The following is a 24,083-nucleotide window of genomic DNA, read 5'->3' on the forward strand; positions in this document are numbered from 1 at the left end:
TAAGGATATTTTTTTTTTTATGTATGTGCGGGTAATGTCTTAGTGTCGTGTCATCGTAAAGCCCTGTTTTAAGACAAACTGTTTTACAGGCTATTGTGAGTTGTAATATACAAAAAGAGCTAGTAACGAATAGAGGATATGAAATAACCTCATTAGTATTTTCGGTCATTGAAGAGGAACTAACTGAATTTGACAGAATATCGAGGCGTTATTGAATATTCTGCATCTCCTGGTGGATCATGTCAGACTCGTGGTTCCGAAAAGGTATATTCGATGGCGCGCCATGTCTACTGGTTGTATTTGGATTTGATTGTTCACCACTTTCCTCGTAGCGCCAAACACGTAGAAAGCAAGAAAGTAGGAAAATTTCCTCCGTGGTCCACGTCCTAGTAAGATATTTCAAGACAGCAGCTCTTAATATCGTGATTCAGCATTAAACTATGCACACTATAAATATAGCATGTACTATATACATATAGTTCAGGGAAGCTGCCGTCCCAATAATACAGGCTGCGTGGAATTTTCGAGTAGAACTTGATCTGGACTTTTATAGGGAACGGAAGTCAGCCCTTATTAATAACCAGTTTCACTGACAGGATTTCAATACTGGTTGCCTTTGGAGCATTGAAACTTGCTCTATTGATGCGCGTATTGAAGAACTCCTATATTGAAGAAGCTATTTGTATCCTGGTTTATAATCACTGCCCATAATAATCGTTATCCGTATCTTACGTTTAGTAATTACGTCGTTAGGGATTACTTCAGACGACTGGTACCGAAACAAAGCATATCTACTCGCATACCTCCATTTAGATCACCATGTGTACCGAGATGTAGCAGGCAAACGTATTTAATAATCTCACTGTCGTAAGTCCAGTATTTCCAAGTTGAAGACTGACATACTGTGAGCATGGAGATAATCATTTCGCATGAGTATTGAGTGGGACTGCATGGACCTAGAACAAACAGTTCATATAGGGATGTCAATGAAATATGCAAGAAAGCAGTACTGGCTTAAGCTATGTCTTCGTAGATCTTCTACCAGTTACTTACCGTTGCTGTTATATGCTCGTCGCGTTCTATTGTTGCAGGTTTCTCACAGAGTACAGGCATCCCGTACGCAGAAGTACTCTGCAAAAATCGTTACGTAGGACGTACGTTCATCCAGCCATCAACAAGGCTTCGAAAACTCGGTGTCGCAAAAAAGTTCGGTCCCCTCTCAACTAACTTCGTTGGTAAACGCATCATTCTCATTGATGACTCGATCGTACGGGGTACCACTATCGGCCAGATCGTCAAATTGCTCAAGGAGGCCGGAGCTCAAGAGGTAATATAAAAAAAAAAAGGCATAGTCAGCATTGTTAATGAACCTGCTTCTTAAAAAAAACAACGGTTCTGTTAATAGTTTCGTGCAATACATATACGAGCACAATCTCGAACATTCAACACGAACACGCAACGGTGGCGGAAAGCGAAAGAGTATGTCTTCAGAGGACTATTGAATCCCGCAGACATTTGTTACCTCATAGAAGGTTATAATGTGGCGTTTTTTTAAAAAAAAAAAAAAAATCATTGAGTAGTAATTATCGTGACTTCTTCAGCGGTCGTATTTCTATCTGTTCCAGTAAGTCTTAATTTTGCATAAGAACTCATTATGCTTAAAATAACATACTCCCAACTTTATAGCGAACAATGCATCTTGTTAAGCTATATCGGGAATAGCTATTGAGTATAGTATACTACATGTCTGTTCGAAACTGAGTGCGCATGCATTGTAGAAATACAATGTTCTATACAAAGCACTCAAGTCTTTTATGGGCGAATTCTTAATATATCTGCTATGAAATTTGCTATTTACTTATTACTTGGATGAATTGGTTGGAGTTAAGAAACACAGTCCATATCCATATTTACTCTATCCAACCTGTTTACCATTGTACTTTCTTAATGTGCTTCAATGCAGGTTCACATCCGAATTGCGTCCCCACCTCTACACTACCCGTGCTATATGGGCATTAATATCCCGACATCTGACGAGCTCATTGCTAACAAGTTGAATCCATCACAGCTAGCAGAGGGACTGGGTGCCGAGAGCCTTATCCATTTGTCGGTCGAAGGACTTGAGACAGCCGTGCGAAAAAGCATTGACCGTACTAAAGTCAAGGACGTTGGCCACTGCACAGCCTGTCTGACGGGAAAATACCCTGTCAGCATTGATTTCTAGGAATTTTTTCAACAAAAGTCTTTTTTCTATTGTCTTTCTACATAGAACTAAAATATGGCGAATTGCGCATCACCTAAGCAACTAATATAAAGCGACCTCGCTAACATTTGCCACTCAAACGTCGCGCGCAAGCTGGTACCGTCGCTCTATCACACACAATATCAATGCGGCACATCACACATATATACATGTAGATAAAAGATGGATAAACGTGTGCATGACGGACAAACGTACCGAAACATACGCTTGGGAGCGTGCATGCACACACACACACGCACACAGTCACGAATAAACAGTTACACATTGTTCTTAACGCTTAGTGAATCGAATAAAACAACGGCAGTACCTAAATTCCCACCAGCGTCAACAAATCGTTCGTGACCATTTTGATGCCAACCGAAGTGATCGATCGCAGCAACAGGCAGCCGAGGACATTGTTCCGTTCAGCTACGTACACGTACCGTAGAGACGGCCATATGCACGAATGACTATATCGCAATAGACAAAATAACTATCTCATTTTAGTTACAATCGTATTAATATCAACAAATAGAAGATATTGATATGAATAATAATTATTATAATTAAGAGATAGTATAATAGGCGACACCTTCTGAGTGGAATAGGCGTTGTATATGGGAAATTCTTTAAGCTGATATGATACTTGGTCCGAGGGGCTCTATTAGATATATTTAACGACTCGGCCATAATATGTTATACAATATACATCTATAAATACAATAGTATCACTATTTAGCAAGTGAATCCAAATGTTAGTTTCTTATAATAGAGAACTTGCTAAGTCTCCAGACAAATACAAATCGGAACCTAAGAATGAAAGGGTTGACCCAATGCACGCGACTGGTTTAACAGTTAGAAAACAAATAGGGGGGATATTTTTTTCACAAACCTCTCTTTCTGTTCTTCTGTCCCATAGAAGCGAGGTCGTTTCGCTGCTATTACTATTATATTATTGAATAAGATATGTTCCCATAAGTATTAATGGATACATTTACGAGAGAATATAGGCTTGTTCATTTTTACTACGATTGATACGTCTGAAAGATATTGCAAAGATAAGCATGCGTCTATGGTGAAAAAAGCAAGCTGACCATACAATCATACATTGTTGACGGGCTATCGCTGGCGCGGCAGTGAATTTTGCCGTGGCTTTTTCTAGCGTTTGTTGATATGCATGGATCACGCAATGCACGAGCAGAGCGTGCATCGCATGCGCGTTCTTCTCTTGCGTGTACACAGATATTCAACGACAACAACAACAGCACAAGCACGTATCTGATGAAAGCGCACTTGTTTGTTCGGATAGGACTACCTCCCCTGATTCAGCCACAACCGCGTACGAATCATTATTGGCGTATAATTCTTATTAAAGAAACTGTGTGTCAGGCGGGCTTCACAAAAGCCGAATGCGGAAAAAATCATTTCTCTCATAGAAAAAGTAACTTGCATTTAAGATTAAGCAAACGGAGCGAAACGTCGCGGCGAAACGTCGATTGGGTTTCTGGCAACGAGTTAATGTGATCGATCCAAATGAAAGCACATATTAGGTCCACGGACCTGCCAGTTGCAGGACGATTTGCCATATATTTTGCCTTCATTGCGAGACACATGATCGTTTGAAATTAATCCAGTACGTTTTTTTCCCAACGTCCTCTTGCTTGCTGCCGCACAGTATGTACATAATTATCATATTTAGACACGTTTACACATGTTGTGATTGCAGTGCCTTCACTGTAAAATCGCGATTGAAAACGCGAACGGGTTTCTTGGCATACTGAGAAAGTTGAAATCAATTTTATATATAGCCCACACTAAGTAGCATCGAAGTCTAGGGTTTTGCGTTTTTCTCATGCAAAGTTAGCCTGGGTTCAATTCAACGCGTTACTTTCTGTAACAGTACTCTGTTCTCATTTAAGGTCTTTTGCCACCCGTCCCCCTTTTGCCCTCTATGACAGTTACGATGTCATCGTCAACGTTTGCAGGGCTATTCTCTTCATAGGAGATATCGAAGCTTTTCACACAACTCGAGTTAATTCCAAGCAATTCCTTCACACTAGCGGACGGATTATCTGTGGCAGGATACATCGAATTGGGAGGGTAACATTCTCCGTCAGTTTATCGTTGTTATATGACGACGCGCGATAGCCATTCGAGAAGAATGTTGTTGTTGTCATAGTCGGCGTCTGAATCGCTACTATGCATCTAGCAGACATTGCGCAAATTCAACGGGATAGGTTTATGAGAGACTAGGTTTAGTCTTTCCTTAGGCTGTTAACGTGTGTTCTTCCTATCGTTTTACGTTGATCCGACGATTCCGCCAAGCGCAACTTGTAATCGTAGTAGAATTGTTGGATAGAACTCCAATTGGGCGATGGTAGTGCGTAGCCGTTATGGACACATTAGTGGTGGTAAAAACAATCGTTATATTTTTCCAAGTTGTCACACGCGCCTGCTTTCCTACTCCCAAAAGGCATGGTGCCTATCGGCTGCTATGATATGGACTCCGTTTTACAATAGAAAGTTAGGACAAAATGATTTAGGTCTTCGTCGAATCTCTGATTCGTCGAGCAGACGAAAATTTCTGATAGTGGTGTCTTTTCCTGCCTTTCTACACACCGCGTAAAACGGGTCGAAGTAAGCGGCATATGCGTACAGCTGTTGTTGATCGTGCCTGCGCGCACGATTATGCTAGGTGTGCTAAGTTTGAACGTCGGAAATTTTTTGCTCATATAGCCCGCTTGCATTTAGCATACGGTTTCCATGACTCTTATGTTTTGTGCTTAAATCGTATCGTGGCAATTCTGTGTACATTGTTTTCCCGCTACGTACAGAGATGTTCTCATGATAATTAGTACTATTGTAGTCCGTAGCATCTTTTGTAGAAAAATGATGAATCGATGACCCAAAGAGGAAGATTTACTAGAGTATTTTCAAAGATGATATCGCCGCCTTTAGCAAATGCACGAAGATATGTAGAGAATCAATTCGAATTTATGTACCGAAATGATAGAGCATATGCTGAATTGTGTACAACCAATGAGCTCCTCTTCAAAGCGGATCTGCAACGTGCAAAAGGAGCGGTGTTATTTTGGAACGATTTTTCCTTGTGGGCTTTACGTCCCTACTCGCTCCCTTTAATTCCGAAAAAGTAGGGCGTGCTGTGTCCTGTGTTGTTGTTGTTGTTGTTGTTGCTTGCGTCGCTCGTGGCTTACTAGGCCAGAGCCGGACCACGCATGGCAATGCAGAGCTTCTCTCAAGAAATAAGCAGTTGTGGAGTAGCTCGCTTAACCGAGTGGTAGCATATATGATAGCAGATACTCCTTCGGATTAGATAAGTTATTCGCAGGGCGCTTGTCAGACCGATAAAACTACTTGGTGATTGATCTACGATTACTACGTAACTAAGTAAAAGCTTAGCTAAATAAAAGTACTTAATTACACGAGTCGAGTAAAACAAATAAATGTAGGTACGCACTGATAAGAGCAGCTGTTAAAAAGCTTGAGTAAAAAGCGTACTTCATTTGACTTGGACCTGTTATTCTATGAGCCACACGTAGCAAGGCTAATTTCGTTACCTGAACAGAGGTTGGCCTTTTTGATTCATTACACTTGTAGTTCAACAGGGCAAAGGCGGTTCCTCTTGCAACTATAATATAATATGTAACCTTAGAAAAATGTAAAAAAAGCTGCATACAGCACGACACTATGGGCAGTGATATAAATGGTCTGTTTATCTATCTACAGTTTCTTTGTTGTAAAAAAAAGTCGTTCATAGATTAGTCCAGTTCTACATCAACTAGTATTTGGTCATCGGTTTCTCAGCATCGAGGGCACGAACCTTGAATGCATAGCGGTCCTTTATGCTGAAACGAATTTATTGCAGTGTCTATTTTTACTGGTATTTAATGGTAACATTGCTAGTTGAAGATGCTACTATTCGTCCTTTGAACCATTGTTTAGCGACCATTTGTTTTGATCCTGCTCCTTAGCTTTTACCTTCGATAGCTTTCGGCGTGTTGGGGGCGAACAGAGGCAACAAACACAATAATCGTAACGCGAATCGAATTCAACAAACATTTTGCCCCCGCTGTTCAAGATCGCATCGTAAATATATATGAACAAACATTGCGCGAGATCACTGTGTCTATTTACAACCACTAAACGTAGTGTGTTTAAGTCGTTATCCCAACTATCGATCGATTTGTTTGTTCGCCGTTAGAGCTGGCTAAAAAACTGATTACGACAGTATATATATACACACATACACGTGCAAGATAGATATTTATCTTCAAACAAGGGTTTTTATAAATGCTTAATGCCTCTTTGGGACCAGCAGGCCAAGTAGAAAATCGAGCGGTACCTCGGTGAAAAGTACGACCCCGCTACAGCTATGAGCATATCGGTAGAGTCGGCCAGCGTTTGCGATAGGTTAAGACTACCTAATTTGCGAAGTCGTTTCTAAAACAAGCATCCCAAACGCTAACAGTGGTCAGGTTTGATAAATTAGAATGGTGTTAAACGAACGACTCATTTCGACTCGGAGTTTCTGGCATGAAGTGAAGATGGCTCAAGGTGATCGATGTCAGGAGACTTCATCAGGCGGGGCTCAGTCTGAAGGAGGTCGTCGTTAGTCTTACCGTACGAACAAATGTTCCTGGCACATGAAAAACTGTGCAGCTAATATTGAAATGTTTCCACATCGCCCTTCACAAATATCCATCGTAAGATCTACAACTCAGAAGGATACTAGTCTCGAGCACAGGATGCTAACTCGCTTATTCCGGCGGCCACTCTTATTCGCTGGGATCTGTAATAGGGAAGACAGGAAAAATCAAGATACATACGTGCGGTCAAACAGGGTAGGCGGCACAGTATTTTAGCAAAGATATTAAAAATAGCTAAACTACCTTAGTTACTGTTAAACGGCTATGCTGACATATCTAGAAAATCGATGCCTTTGACGGTTTTAAATCGCGTAGCGCGTTTCAGCGAGGCAGTAATATATGACGTTATAGGTATTTTCGTATTAGGAACATCTGGGGTTGGTCGTCGTTCGCTCCTGGTGATCATCTGAAGCGTGATTTGCTATCCAAGTTGAAATCTCCGGTTCTAGACAAGTACGGTTAAAAAAAACTGACCAGTGACAACGCTTACTGTACATTCAACCTAGTTTTATATAGGTACCGGTAGGCAACTTGTCGAACAACAGATTTCTGACAGTACGAAACAAGGTGTGTTTATGCCCGGATTCGAACCCATGCCACCACGGGCCTATCACATCTGGCAACAGAGTACGTTACCCGCTTTCTCGCTTCTATGTATAGATAGCGAGAAATAACCAGAATAGTTGTTAATGACATATATTTATAGGACGTTTTCATACACAGCACCCGTGTCGATGGGCCTACCGTATGATTGCTACCAGCAATGGATATGATTGTAAATTCATTTCTGGATTTTCACTGCTGTTCTCAGGTAGCCAATCGTAAGCAGTAATATATGCGTACGAGAGGCACAAAAGATGAGAGATTTGTCGCGCAGGGTGGTGTTGTTAAGTTAAAATCGAAGTGAACCGGTAAATAAATTACTGAGCTGCAATATACCCTTCTTAATCCAGTGGACTGACGTGATGAGAGATGATGATATTAAATCGCCGCCTTTCTAACTTCACGCCTTAAGAACAGATTATTTTATTGCTACTTTAGTTAGCGGTAGTGGATGTAGCGATTATCGATGAAACTGACGAGTAGTTGACTAGGAAGTTCCCATTGAAGCTGACAGATGGCGCCAGCGTCGGATCGGCTGATCGTATCTAGCTGAGGCTGCTTTAATCCTCGCGATGGCGTATTGGGCAACGTACTCTTTTGCCAGATGTGAAAGTCCCGTGGCGGCATGGGTTCGAATCCGGGCATAAACACACCTTGTTTCGTACTGTCAGAAATCTGTTGTTCGACAAGTTGCCTACCGGTACCTATATAAAACTAGGTTGAATGTACAGTAAGCGTTGTCACTGGTCAGTTTTTTTAACCGTACTTGTCTAGAACCGGAGATTTCAACTTGGATAGCAAATCACGCTTCAGATGATCACCAGGAGCGAACGACGACCGACCCCAGATGTTCCTTGAGCGAAATGTGGCAAAAGCTTACCTCGCAACCGAGAGTGAGAACCAGATGACAACAGTCATCTGGGTCACTCTCGGTTGCGGAAAAAACTGAAAAGAGAAGAGAGTAGAAAATGGCAAAAAAAAATATCTGACGATACATATATTGACTCTTTGCACGACAGAAAGGGAAATCATGTTTATGCAAGACTGTTACTGGCGATAGAGCGCTAATCTTTTACGATACCCGTAAGAAATTGTTGAACCCCTTTTTGTTCGGTGCCATATGGAAATATTCAAAGTCAATAGCTGCGCCTTGGAGTGGCAAAGTTTAACATAATGTTACTGGCTTGTGATAAGGCCACATCAGTCATTTGTTACTGCTTTGACGATGGATTTCCAGTAGGGAATGCTGCGTACAGCGCGGAGATTGTTTAATTGATGACCACTTATTTCAGCCAATGCAGTATATCTAGTAAGGCAGACACTTCAGAACGTGGACTGAAGTCCGTAATTGGACCGACGAACGACCCCTTCCTAGAACAATGGTCGTAGGAAGAGAGCGATATTACTTTAGCTGAAATGTACTCACTTGTTTAGAAGCTACAATAAATTAAGGCGGATAATAACAACAGAAAACTCTTACCCAGCCTAATATCTTCAAGAGAGCTTGGGAGAGAAAAGGAGAGAAAGAGAATACTAATGAACTACTTTTCAGCCAAGTGAGGTAGGGACAACTGGGCGCAACTTCAGCTATGGCTGACCAAGATCAAAAGCAGAGCTCATCCCTTTTTTAATGCTCATTATGGAAAGCGACCAAAGCAATTGGCAAAGCGAGAGAAGATCGGGCAACAAACCAGGATTCGTCTGTATTTTATGTTGTTATGTTAATGGAGATACTAATGTGCCAAAAAGATTGATGAATAGTAGAAAAGGTTTTCTAGCATTAGGACTAGCACTGCTTAACTCCCTCTATGTAAATAATTATAATAATGTATACAGTTGTCGTGCAGGAGCCCATGCCGCAAAACAACTAAGGGTTTATGTAGAAACATGGAAAGCAGACAACATATCCTTGACCGATACTCGAACAATCGGCTGTTGTGGCTGTGATAAGGGAAGTTGAAAACCTGAAAAAAGCAGGAAAAATCATGCGTCGAAGCTATAAGGGATTTAATTCGCTTGTGTTTAGGAAATGTAAAATCTTTGATAGTGCCGAGAAAATCGTAACATGGACCACTTATACTATCGCCGAGCAAGTATTATTTTATTTGGTAATTATTCATCTATCCGTTTTCTTTGTTGCGGTTTTTTTTTTTTACTAATATTTGCTAGATTGATGCATAAGTAATTCAGTCGGTTTTTCAAATATCACAAAAAAAAAAGTTTATTTTTAATTAACAACAAAATAATTGAAGATGTAGTCATCATCATCTATTCAGCGTAAGTTCAGGTCTACCAGTAGTCCACAAAGTAAACACTATTTATTATTTACTCTCTATAAACATAAATCGATTTTAGTGGAAGTAGATGTATGCGCTTTTTTGCCTGGAAACTTTTATATATATAGCGCACTCTGCGGAAAATAATGAAACCACGCAACGGGGGGGGGGGGGGTAGTTGTTCGTCGTTGGCTGTTAATAGATGTCTTTTCAGGGGCTGCTCCGGCAGCTCTGATAACGAAATGGATAGCTAATGTGAGGCGTCTTTGTCTCTAGCCTTAAAACCGGCAAATTTTTGCATACGAGGAACGTGCTCCCCTTAAAATTATTAACTGGCATGCTTTGCGTTGACAGATCAGGTTGGAGACAAGTTAATATTATTATTTTTTTTTACGTACTAAAAGCACGAACATATTAAAAGTAAATATATCTCGTATAAAAACTTTTATTTACTTTAACGATTCCAAGGTAGATTTGTAACCAGGGCTTTGCTGCGCTTGCAGCTAAGCTACTAGATGACACTGGACATTAGGCCTTGACGCACTGCAGCGGGACAGGCCTGGTACCTCCGCCCTAGTTAGTCTTTTACTCGTTGGCGAACACAGCACAACGCTGTTGGTTACGTCTGCATAAAATAGTCGACGTTTTTTTGGCAGCCTGTTATTTCTGATGTTGTTTCTATATGCAGATCAGGGTAGGCAGGTATGGTAGGCATTCTAGCATGTGTAGCAAAGGTCACAAAGGAACAAAAGTCCACATGAGCAAGAGGCAAAGTAACGACGGTGGCGGCAGCGACAACGTCAGCTAAGCCCTCCTAGATGCAGAGTCCTTTTTTACCAATTTGTCCGGATCGCTCCCGCTATTACGTTTTTCTGCAAACTTTTTTCTTTGAAGCTCAATCTTTATGGCCTTTTTTGTGTTGATGCACAGGCATAAATCACGTACATCGACGAGCAGGCTGAAATAATTTTGTACATTGGTTGTTGGAAACAGCAATAAGGCTCATGATAATTCCGATCATAGCTATCATGATTATTGAGTTCTATTAGTAAAATGACAAACGAACTTCCATTATATTCTATGCACGATATGATGCACAACATACCCCGTTGTCGAGACTGCTGTTCCTCTTCCCGACAGAAAGCTGTACAAACGGATGTTGAGGCCACATTTTCACACGAATTCATATTAATATTTCGGAATTGGGTGTTTGGCTACTCGCAGAAGGCTAGATTGGTTTACCATACATATATCTCTTACGCACACCCCCGATTCCCATCTTGTCCATTTTACCGCGGCTTCGGCTTTTTTGTCAGGCAGACGGCGAAAGAAATGCGCAAGACATTAGTATTATTGAAAAGGTCTAAGGAGGACACCAACTCTGAAACGCTGTTTTATCGATCATCATTTAATCATCAAATACGACCCCGATTTTACGTTTATTCGAACCTGATGTTTTTGGGGCAGCGGGATGGCACCTTCCTTCAGGAATTACTGTATAAGACCGATAAGTTTCTGATATGTGTTGTGTCTGTTCGCTGTCTGCTTGTTATACAACTTATTTTCTAAGTAAAAAAATCACCGTAGGTCTCTTTGATGTGAGTCAGATGAAAACGTAGGTTTCTCGAACAGTTAACTCGCACTGAATAAATTCAATACCACTTTTTAGCCATAGCAGGCGAAGCAAAAGTTCGCGGATAAATTTCTGACTCTCGCCCTGTCCTATTGAGGTATTTGTAAGCTAGATCTGTGAACAAGCCGTTTTACTATAGGATAAGAGCAGGATAAGGGGAGGAAGCGTGGACAGACATCCAGAGGTGAATGACGGCCGTCATAGAAGGAGCAGGCTCATTAACCGAGCGTTATCTTCAAGCTCGAAACCTCTGCAGGCAATTTAATGACTAAGACAGTACAAGGCAATGAGTGGGATGCCTTTGTATCTGGGTGTAGTTTTATCGACTGGCTAGAATCGGCAATGGTCTGGCGACAAGCTAGCTAGCGAGCGATCAATCAATTATTTTTGCCCCTATAACGTCTAAAGTCCCATGTTGAGGCTTTGGTTGGAAACATTATAGTCAGTAAACTGGGCCAGACCGATTGATAAAATGAACAATCCATACAATTGACTGAATGGTGCCGCTTTCGAACATTGCAATCATCGGCTACTGATGAAGTTGTGGGCTTTGCCTTACCTTATGGGTATTATTCACGTGCCCTATTCCAACCAACAGGCACAGCTGATATGGACTGACTCCTATAATCTTATACTAGCAAGAAGAGCTGTGTGCGTTGTGGACGCTACTAACGAGTTTCTTGATTGAAATAAAAGTAACGACATGCTTAACAGGGAGGGCTCAATTGTTGAGTTTACCGACGAAATAAAAAGACGGACGATTACCTTACACGAAGTCCGGTGTTTTCTAAAACCGTCCACTACTCTATATGACACTGATACTTCTGTTTGTATATCTATCCAATCTATGTATCTATGACTCATTATCAACTTTCGTTCTCGATAGAGATTGTTCAGAGAGAGCATTCATATCGTGGCCAAAGGAGTTTTCCACGAGAAAGACGTTTCAATATTCCGCGTCGTTCGCCTGCTGTCTCCATTGACCCTACATTCTATGATCCTGGATAAAAGGGGAGCCGTTACATAACAGCTGGAAAGCATCCGCCTGAGTCAAGAAGCGTGCCCTATTGTTTATGTGACAAAAAAGATCAAAATCTACTATAGAATAGCCAGAACTCAGACAATAACCGGCAAGCTGCACTGGTTAATACATAGAGACCAGCCACCGTGTCCAATTCTGATTCAAGTTATGCTTAGTCGATTAAACGTATATATATCGAATGAAGTATCATTCTATGCTCAACAGCTTCCAGATCACCCGTAAATTTAACATTTTTAAGTGCTGGAAGACCGTTGCCAGATAGATCAATAACAACGCGCTGATCAATGCGTTAATATACTAACGGGTCAACATGTGCTGGGTATTGTCCATTTTTATTTCCAGTTGAGTATAGGCAAGGTAAAGGGAAACTGGAATGATGAGCCGGCTTTTGGATAGCACGTTATTGATCGATTTGGCAGTGGCGTTCCAGCATTCGGAAACTTTGCGTTTGCGGATGATTTGGGAGCCATTAGGTATAAAATGTATACTTTATTCGATAGTTCGAAAGATACACTTTTGATCGACTAGGCATAAATTCGAAATTTAGCACTGGATAAAGTATCCGAATCGGCTGGCCATTATCGAGAAAAGAACTGGCTTTTCTTTCTTTTGTCCTTTTTGCCCCTCCGGTGTTCTGTGGAAGATTAGTTGTATCATCAATATGTACCGCTTCATTGCGTTTCTCAATGCAATGACTTCACCCCGGCAAATACGGTTTACGTCAAATTGATTCATCTTTCTGTGATTATAAATCACAGATATGTTTTAAAACAAGTAAAATTCTAATAAAATGCACAGTTGAAATACTTGAAGCGAAAAACATTGTTCCAGTGTGTAATCTTAGCTAGTATTTGAATTATATATAGATGTAAGTTTATGCGTTTTGGACAAGCGCACAGCTGGATGCCTTATTTATAGGGCTCAGGCCTAAACTTCTACATTTTTGGGTTAAAATGATTCTAATCCCATCTAATGAATCCTTTCTCGACATCAACGAATTCTGCTGTTTAAAGAAATCTCTAACCATAAGAATGATTAGAATTACGCTATTTCACTAAATAATAGTAATACTTAATTGGGTATACCCCGTCATTGCATCAGCTGAATGCAAAAAAAAAATGTTTCAGTCAGCAGCAAGATTAACTAAGGAGAGGTGGATCATCTAAGCATTCATCTATTTATAAAAGAATTATGGGGGCAGACCACTTGGATTAAGACTTAAAATTTAAAGGTGACGACAATAAAATTAGCTTGGAACGTCGTAAAGTATACTTATAGAAAAAAAAAAAATAGAAAAAAAAAAATTAGTGTCTACTTGCCTGATAGAGAGACGTTTGCATGGCGGTATATGCCTACGAACTTTTCTACGCATATCAACAATAGAAAAATCTTTTCTTCTAACCGAGCGTTTTTTCTGTTTTGAGGGCAAAAATATTGGACACTTACATCAAAATACTCAAGCACAAACGATGGCGTTTCGTTTAAGTGAGTGGTTTTCCGCGGGGGCTCGTCCAATATTCGATTGTACAGCCTATTGAACTTGGGCATGTATCAAATGACTTTGGTCCCCTGGATTGAATGTCATAGACTTTGCTAGAGTCTGGCAAAATAGATAAATAACTTATAATAAATTCCCGAATGCAGTGAAATGTGCCGATACGCTGCCTCTGCAAAGCCCTTCTGAAAGTAACGCATATACCTGAGTTTCATCCCAAAATTATACGATACCAATGGAATCGGCTAAGAGTGCACTGAAAAAAAACTATATATATATATATATATATATATATATATATATATATATATATATATATGAGGAAATGCATATAATTAAGTTTTGAGCTTTGAAATCTCTTAGTTAAGACTGTGAAGAAAATTGACATCGGTTCAGGTTTGTTAGTTTCCTGTTCTTTGCCGTACGATTTCTTGACGACGGTGTGATGACAGACGCTAGGACGGATTGCCTGATAAGGAGACGTTTGCATGGCGGTATATGCTTACGACAAAGCTTTGAAAAATACATAACACGACAATACCTTTTTTGGCCTGCTTTTGCTATACACCGTCATGGCAGGCACGATACCTGCGGAAAATCTTTTGATCAAATAGATTTTGTTGCGTTTTCTGAGGCGGTAACATTGTGATTTGTACATGCTTTCTCGTTTAAGACGAGGTGCTGAATACTACCATGTTATACGTATGTACGTCACCACTACCAAGTATATTAACGTTTTCTAATTGACAATGGAAAAAACCTTCTTGCTTCTGATAATGATCAAATTAATTTCCGTGCCGTTCAGCTGGGGAAAAGAGGAAGATATTACTATACGTTCATACAATTAAAGGAAAACTTGTTTAAAGATTACTGTCGGTAATCTCCGAAATAGATTAACATATAGCAAGATATGGATCACGTATTATCTCGTCTACGCTTCCCAGCTATCTACTAATCTATTAATTCGTGTTTTTCACAGCCACTATCGGATGCGAGCGGCAAATATTCCGCTCGTAGTAACTATACCCGTACAAGAAAGCAGATGAATTGTATTTCGATATAGGGTAACACTATATTAACAATTAATTTGTATCTATTTGTTGTTGCCGTTTGGCAGAAAGGGGGACAAAGTCCTTTCTATGGACCCAATAAGCATTAGAATTGCTCGTGCCAGCAAACTACCGGGCCTGACCTGTATGTAAGCACTGTGAAGTGTCCACATCCTCAACCAGAACGAAGCTCGGCAGCTGCCATCAGGAATAAAATGAGATTTGAACTACACATATCGTTTCCTTAATTAAAACTCTTTGTTGACTGAACAACCAGTTGTCAGCTGAGTCTTTTCGAGACGAATATTACTTGAAGATAGGTTAGGTAGACAACAAGATGCGGTAAGGAAGAAAGAAAAGAATGCTTGGTACAGGCCCTCAGACACAGAGAGTACTGCAAACGATATGATCTCGTATTTTTATAAAATATGGAACGTTTACCGACAAGTAGATTTTTGCTTTAGCTACGCAAAACTTGTATCAGAAAAGAGCACCAGCTGTATCTGTAGGTAGTGATATAGTCTATAGTTTACAGAAGGTATTCGATGTTTCTGTAAGCTGTCAAATTCAACTTTTCAACAAAGGGTATGGTTGGCAAAAAACAAGTTGTAACAAAGACTGCCGTAATATTGCATTTTCACTTTCAAGCTTACTGTGACTTATCCTGGAACTCATACCTATCGTTTGTGACCTACTGATACGTATTCTTTAACGCCTTGATGTTACGTTGTTGATGTTTGCTCGACGTGTTGCAGAGACACGTATCATTTCACGCTCAGACAAAAGGCTTATATATTATATTGCTTATTTGGCGGTCTACCAATATCCGACCAGCTTACACAACGTAATGAGATGGCGTTGAAGCTGCAGCTCGGGGACATAGTTATCCCGTGCTTCCATTACGTAACACTCCAGAACGAATTTTTCTGTGTGACATTGCCTCATCATGGTTTTCCTACTAAACTGTAACTGATATTATTATTGTTACACGCACTTGCCCTATGCGTGATACGGAATGCTCCGTCCATCTGAAGTGTCATCGTCCGCTTTCATGTCGATTATTAAGTAGGTAAGGTATTTGACTTGGAGCGTCAAGCAACACTATTCAGTCATTTGCCGCTATGCACCATTACGATTTTCTCTGTTGCTTTGAAACCGAAGGTGTTACGGGCCAAAGACCACTGTTTTAAATAGGCTCCTGCTGCCTGTAGCTGCAGACTACTAATTCAATATAGTACATTAATAAGAGAGTGTTTATCTTCGGCCGTCGTGTACTTCATTTACATGAGTACTCAGTTGGTACGGACAGTGATTGCTGGAGTGATATGTTCAGCTGAGGTCATGTAGCAGTATCTGGAAGCGGTCGATGGCGCCAATCCTACTGGGCGCCAACAGCTGTCTCATAAATTAATTCTAATAATCTAAGCAACACAATTTTTTTATTTGAATCAGTGCTTAACAAACAATACAAGACCTTATCCACTAAGCTATCGTGGGGGTGTCGTCGTAAGGCTCAGTGGCTTTTTAATCAACTAAGCGTGTATTTCCAACAATCAATCATACGAGAAATGAAATCTTCTTTGCCAAGATAGGCCAGACCGTCCTATCACCAAATTACTATTTGATTTGAGTTTCCTCTATCTATATTTTTATGAAGCAGTGCATAGCCGGTTGTTCTAGACATTCGAGTAGAGCTTATGCCTCTTTGTCTGTTTGAGATTGGTACAGTTTCAAATTTTGATCCCATTTATTATAATTAAATCCACAAAAGTTGTCAATCACTAATAGTTGTTTATGTATAAATAATAAATGTTCTTCTCATATGATATTGTATAAGTCGTATAGAGAGTATTTCAGAGCCTAAAATTAATCGTTGAACTTAGGTAACGCAGCATTTTGCCGCTGGGATCGTCATGGGGCGCCGACATAGCCTGAAAATTGGCTGAAATCACATTGAGAAACATGTTATTCCATGATGAATACTACTTTGATTAACAATAGTGAAGACACCATTGTGTAGAAGCAAGCGACTACTAGTAACTATAATTAGTAAAGTGAATGGTTGAAACTGTATTCATTATATGCGACACCTACATTAAATAAACATTTTATCTTTTCAGTAGCACCCAAGTAACAATTGGGCTGATAAAGTTACTAAATCGATTTTCGTTGATGAAGCCAATCGTGCAACATTTTTCGAGACAATCGACTATTTTTTTGCAGAATTACACAATAAACACCCAAAATAGCAACCCCTTAGGTACAACACACCTGTATCTAACATTTCTGGAACTACACCCTTATTAGATCTTCAATATGGGTTTCAAGTTATAAGGTCAGGTCATTGAAAACACTTCTTCAAGGTTACTGTGAGTCTCTATTAGAACATGACGACAGGCTTAGCGAGGCTCTGTTCGGTTGCTTACAAGTTTTGAGTCGTTCGATGAATAGTGTTTTCTTTTTTATTCTATTTGTGACTTCTACTTGTCGTTAATTTATTGAGAAAAGTTGACAGTAACGGAAAGAACAGCCTCCTTTCAAAGCTTTCACTTTCTGAATCGAGACAACATTTTTCACAAAATCACATCCCATTTTTCAAAAATGATAACCGCAAAACGATTTTCTACAAAAATTAATATCACCAGCTGATTGGAAAACCAAAGTTCTTATTCTGAGCTCTATTACATTTTTTGATATTTTTCTAATTAACCGCCAATCTTGAAAAGTACCCTATATACATATAGGTATTTCTGTTTCAGTTTGATAGATATTTTGCCAGTGGTAACTAACGCCTTTATTAAGACCATTTTTAATTAAGGTTCTGCAAAGAAATTTGTTTTAGTACCCGGTTTAGGTTGTTGTGATTGTTCCTGCCATATGTCTAGGTTTTTGTAATTTTATGAGTAGCTTCAACGCAAGGCCATCAGGACGAACATTTCGACATCCATTAAAGCTGACCTCTGAAATTGTTCACGCCATAAAACGAACGCAGACAGATTAGAGGTCAGCAGAGGTCGGGAGGTTGAAGCCTGGTCACGGTGCTCTGTTCGATGTAGCACAAAAAACACATGCGAGAAATTGTTCTTATTTACTACACTGTATATGATACATTCATGCCCCGGATGCGGAGATAAATCAGATAAAAATGTGTAGTCAGGAGTTGCTAAACTCTTCTTAGTTGTCTACTCGCAGTTTACGCACATATATATATATATGCGTAAACTGCATAAGTAGACTAATAATAACTATATGCCCAATAGTTTTATTCCTGCGACTTTACTAAGTGTCCAAACTTTCGGAAAAGGTACGTTTAGGCAGGCTGAAAGTCGCTCGCACATAACAGTGTCCTAGAGTTCAATTTAACTCAATTGCGTGTAAAGCTTTATGAAGTACACTTCCTTTAATGCTGTTTCCTTTTATTTGGCAATTAGGGTTTCGTAACGAAAATGGCCGCAGCTTCCCCAGTGGAAAGAGCACATGTCCCATGTGATGGACGTTCACGAAGAATTCTATGAAAGACCGTTTTTAAATTTCCAAGCTTGCAGTGGGACACAGAATCAATGAACCCGTTGTCTGTTAGTGATGGAACTTGCGAATCCTTTATATATTTCCCATATAGTATTTTAAACGTAGACTGGATTCAATTCATCATACCGGTAGCATTCGCTGTCGTTGTCTTTGACTGGGGGACGCTAGAAATTCTACCTTCAATGATGAGAAGGAAAAATACTCGATTCTCCGCTTATCTGCAATACGGAGGGATGATTCGTTCTTTGCCCGTTAACTAGCTAGCTAGCTAACGAAATACGTATTTTAACGTGCCCCTTAAATGGACTATAGGGAAGGTGCTGAACTACCAGCCACAACAATATCGAATTCTACTGTAGCACGATCCCATCAGACGATGTCTGAGGAGCTTTTGACAAGCCAAGGCCGTGTAAAAGTGCGCTCAGGACATCGTCTTTGACAAATAATTTCTTTCTTGTCTTTTATCATGCGTATCATTTCGTCGGTCCTACAATTTGAGTTGCGTGATCGAATGGACTATACGTTGGTCTAGCATAAACCCTTTATAGGCCTGAGATAAGCTAATCGTTTGTGCGAATTTTTTATTGTCTTTTGACCTTCATAAAATCAGCAAATGAATCCTAGTAGTTGAGACAGCTGATATCGCACTTCGTTATCGTCTAGTTTGTCCTATTGACTGTTAGTCGTTGGTTTTAAACAGATGCGGCCCAAACCGTTCGCGTAAGTTGACCTGGATCGTAACATAAACAGGTTTTTCCTTAGCGGCGCAAATACTAGGAACAATTTATGAAAGCTACTGAGTTTCGTGATGGTTTACCATATTTTCGTAACGTGAAGTTAACTTACTGCTCCATTGCGTTGGTCCGACACGTTGCAATGTCTCGGGATGCAAAGTTTTCCGAATAACATTGGAAAATATTGTAGGAGTTTTCACTAGAAATGAAATGAACTCGTTCCCGATAGTAAGCAGTCCTATTGTCCTGCGGGGCAATCTCATTAGCCGCAATCTAAACAGGGATTCAGTTTTTGTTATAATGTTGATCCTACCGATGTCAATAACTTCGGACGTCAATAGTACACTGTATCTGGATATATTTATGGGTCGTATAAAGACCGTTTATCAGCGTGCCTTTTGTTTGATGGCTGGTCCTGAAGAGCGTCTTGACAAGCCGAGTTATCTAGAAACAGGTGAATTTATCAGATTTGTACCTATATTTCTTGATACAATAGGGCTATTATTAATTGCTATTGTATAGTATAAATGTCCAACTCTGAAGGTTCAAGTGCACGCATGGTAAAATTCTCTTAAAATAATAGGATTACTTTACGTATCAATAATGTTGAAGTTACGTAAGTTTGGGCACGTACTTTACAAGACGTTACGTCGTCGACCTAAGCAATGGCCGGGTCTAGTTCCATACTATGTACGTCAGCAACGTAGCGAAGTTTAATGGAAGGCAGATACTGAGAAATGTTTCGATGCGGCCCTACTGAGCCAAATGGTTCAGATCCAGCACCTGTCCATATTGGGACATTTAGAAAATTTCAAGTATAAGTTACTATAGTATATGCATATATTAATTGCAGTTGCGCTCGTTGTTGTGTAAAATCGTTATGTAATTGTTTCTCATGAGATTTACTGCTGTGATATAGGCCATATTGCAACTGAGCGGATAGGCCAGATTTCCTTTTCGTCCTTGTCCCGTTGAAACCAACCCGAAACACGCACACCATTATTTAGCCTAAAAGCTCTGTCAATAGAAACACTGCTATGACGGCAAACGTCATAGCAATACAGCTGAATAGATGTTGATTCGAGAATAATGACCCTAAGAATTGATCAAGCGGCCTTGGAAGTGCCTAACAACTCAAATGAATAGAAATGTTCCACGCATAGAGAAATGCACTTCTCGCCTAAAAGTAGGTAGCGTGTACACCTACATGACTATGAGAAGAAATACACGATTGTTACTATTATTGTTATTCTATAAACCGAATAGAGATCGTACCGTCTGCGTTCGTGCCCTAAACGCTTGGTGTCATCGGTTCTTTAATGGCTATTGAACAGGGATAACTTGCAAGATGTAAAGCGCAATGTTCACATTGCAGAGTCAGTATTTTACGGTTCTATTATAAGCAAATTTAATTTAAATTAAAATGATATGCTTATACTACCTAATCTAATACTTATGGGACATGTTCTGTGCTTCGGCAGTACTTTCGGAACGGGTCGATTAGAAAGTTAAACGTACATCAGTTATTTGGTCGCCCGCGTCCGTTCACCAACGGCCAGAAAAGTTAGTCTAATACAGGTTTGAGAAACCAAAAATAATTTCAACAATCTGATATACCGGGCTATATACACTTGATTCTGACCTGAGTATGTTCCGGAGCAAATCCTACATTCGTAACTGAGGCCATTCGATGCGTCCATATGATTCCAACAATGTCTATTGCTACCAATGGAAACGCTAGTTTACGTAACATCTAATGTTACATCACCATTGTCATCTAACGAGAAAAAAAGCTAGAAGTAAACAACGCTTTACAAGATGTACTCCTTGCTATTACTATAGACGTCAACCTGAAAGCAGAAGCAAACTTCGAGGACAGAGGCCGTTGACATGAGGAATTGAGCTGGAGAGCTTAACATTAGTATAACCGTCTTTGCGATGAGCTTTCCGTATTTAAAAGTAGAATCAATAGATTCGGTCAGGTAATGTGCGAGCCAAAAAACAACTTACCGCATGACTGCAGCAAAAATGTTTAAGTTCATGTTCTAGATTATCATGAAACTGATATTTCGAGTCCCATATCCGACTCTGCGTCACTAAACAATGATTGAGGTCAGCTATTAGATTCTTCTCTAAGTGTTTTTTTTCTTTGCTAGAAGGATCTAAGTAGATTGCGAACAACGTAAGCTACTTCACGCACGGAACGTCGCTGTTCGAAAGGAGCAATTGTACCGATGCCGTGGCGACGGCCAACTGCCCATCGAGGATGGCGAAGGCATTTCGTTATACTGTGTTATTTGCAGTGGGAAGAATTCCTTCTTGAAATAGTAACGAAAACACCGACTTCAGACGAAAGCACTCGATTTTACAAGTCAGAAATTGTTATTGTCGTTTTGGCCGACTGCAAAAGACTTTTCCTGATATAAAATATCCAAGGAAAACTTGAGAACGAGATTTTTAACATTTCAAATCTTACGTTCGCTTCTATTGAGGAGACTATTAATAGCCTCGTTACGGCGACACGCTAGTTAAAACAGCAGCTATATAAAAAGCATTTTATCATTCACCGAGACATTGTCCTATTCTAAGGCGTCACGTGTACGCATAATTAAGGCCCAACAACGTGTCCGTCACGTGAGCTATGTCGCCTGCGCCATCACGCTGGTTCCCATGTGATTTGCTTCGTTACGCAAATGTTTACGTCACCTCTAATCCTTGGGCCGGCTTTTGCTAGAATAATCAAACTTAATAATTACCTTCTATCAATATGTTGGCGTTTTCCCAGTGCATTTATTTACAAATGTTGCGTGAGGCAATCGCTTTTCGCCTTAACGTATCTCAACCTTCGAAAGCTGTGTCGAACTTTCAAACAAGTGTCCTATTATATTAGAAAACGTTCCCTTCTCTCTCAACAAGCATCATTGCCAATTGCGAATAGAACGGTCCATCATGGTATGTATAAGCCAGCCTGTACAGATTCACTCAACGGCGTTCAAAAAACGTGCAAGTTGAATTCGTTTAGAAAAAGTTAGTGAAAGCTAAACTGTCTTCTAACGAAAGAGACGCCCGTGCTTTTATCTAACGGGAAATATTGGTTTGAACGACCGCTCTATCCGCATGAGTCATCTCGCTGACTTTTGTTCAAGACATCTCGAGTACTTCCAAGCACTGACTTTTACCGATCGACAAAATGCGTTCGTCTATCTGAAAGGAAGAATAAAACAGTAGCCAAAGGGGAAAACGTTTGATTTCTCACTGTTTACTGATTTAGATCCGGAGACATAATACAGGACACTCCGGCCATCACACTAAATATACCTCTGACAGAGTACACAGTCCTCTGGGTGTTTAACATATCTCAATATGAGGCGAAGTTCAGTGAGAGCTTTTGTTTTTAATCTTCTTTTTATCTATTCCTATAATAACTAAAACCCGATCAGGGTGCTGATCTTTATCACAGCCTTGAATTTACGGTTAAATAGAGACAGGTGAAATATTTCACAATATTCCACGGGGTAAGATCGAGTGAAAAATCACAGATTGAGATAAAAATGTGTAATTTTTTTAAAAGTTAGTTTTTATGTACTTAAAGAGCAAGTTAAATCCCGCATCGAAATTAATATTTCAGCAAATTACCACATGTAGTTTGTGAGCTATTTTTGGTAGATTAACTATAAGTTTTAGTAACAATTTCATCGAACGCGAAAGAGAACGTTATTTGTTTGACATTTCGCAAAAATAGGATATTAGTCTACTTCAATTGAACCGTGCTTAGCAAAATACTGAAGACGAATGGAGGCACGGCGCCGGAACAAGACGAACGTTATGTTCTGATGGTACCCTGCGCCGATAGTTTGAGCAAAATCATCGTATGTCTAGACATTATCGTGTAGGTAACTGCATATGATTCTAGTTGTAGACTAGGACTTATGTCCAAGCTTTTATCCACAACCTATAAAACAGTTGCCATTTGTTCGAGTCGGAGCCAAAAGGATTTGTTGGCTTACGCACGGTGCTTCAAGTATATTTTACGATTTTCTTTAGCATTATACTTTTGATATCTACGACTCGCGAAGTATAGGCGTTCGTCAGCTTACACAGAAGGCAGGTCCCGTTAAAAGGCCACGTGCCTTTTGATGCATTCCATCCTAACTCTTAACCTACACTGTACTTTAGTGGCCGCTTCTACATGAATTTCAGTTCATCTAGGAGTTTTTCCTTTCAAGTAGAAAATGTTTGGTAAGTTCCACTCGAGATAACTACGCTAACACAAACTAGACAATGTAACGGGCAATTCAAGTCAAGTAGCTGTACAATATATACGTATGTAGTGCGACATCGTGAGGAAGAAGATACAAAGATTCCACAATAGAATTTTTCGAAGCCGTGTTTCTTACAAATTAGAACTGGAGATGTATTTTCGAAAACATCAACTTACATTTTATCTTACTAATAGAAAACGTATGACATTATGTTTGGCTTTGTAAAATTGGTGACAGGTCATGCATCTCTATCATGAATCAAGCATAAGAGTTTTCCAAAAAGTATTCGATTTTCTCTCACCTTGGTCGTGAAAATTAGTTCTCTCGTTAGCAGCACATACACGGGGGTAGTGCGTCCGGAGCCCGCAAATTACACGAACGAGTTTATACATTCTAGGAAATCAGGCGCTGTCAGAGACCTAGCTTCACGATTTTCTCGTCAATGTTCTTCTTCATTAAACGCATAGCTTAGGAAGTGAGACTCATCAGTCTATAGTTAGATACTTTTGAATAGCTTTATGTGTGCTTCGTGTCGTCAGACAGCGACCCCCA

The 24,083-nt window shown here is 39.9% G+C and overlaps 1 protein-coding gene and 1 long non-coding RNA gene across 3 annotated transcripts in view; one reads left to right on the forward strand and one right to left on the reverse strand.

Annotated features, from left to right (window-relative positions):
• The window catches only part of LOC111268195 (amidophosphoribosyltransferase), a 37,684-nt gene extending 22,445 nt beyond the window's left edge, over positions 1–15,239 (forward strand). Inside the window, exons 7-9 of one of the 2 annotated variants that reach the window (XM_022847019.2) lie at positions 1,092–1,327; positions 1,964–2,206; positions 15,076–15,239. In XM_022847019.2, the coding sequence (XP_022702754.1) occupies positions 1,092–1,327; positions 1,964–2,206; positions 15,076–15,117 (521 nt within the window). In that variant the 3' untranslated portion in view covers positions 15,118–15,239. Of the gene's footprint in view, positions 1–1,091; positions 1,328–1,963; positions 8,986–15,075 lie in introns of those variants that run through there. The other variant, XM_086971575.1, reaches the window with a different exon arrangement.
• A 1,620-nt stretch (positions 15,240–16,859) lies between these two features.
• On the reverse strand, positions 16,860–21,953 carry LOC147752423 (uncharacterized). Its single transcript, XR_015314098.1, has 3 exons — positions 21,280–21,953; positions 17,853–17,967; positions 16,860–16,949 (listed from the first exon to the last, which is right to left on the reverse strand). It is a non-coding gene; the product is annotated as an uncharacterized LOC147752423 (long non-coding RNA).
• Positions 21,954–24,083: the final 2,130 nt, after the last annotated feature.

Source organism: Varroa jacobsoni, unplaced genomic scaffold (genome assembly GCF_002532875.2).
Source record: "Varroa jacobsoni isolate VJ856 unplaced genomic scaffold, vjacob_1.0 scaffold_1263, whole genome shotgun sequence".
NCBI lineage: Eukaryota > Metazoa > Arthropoda > Arachnida > Mesostigmata > Varroidae > Varroa > Varroa jacobsoni.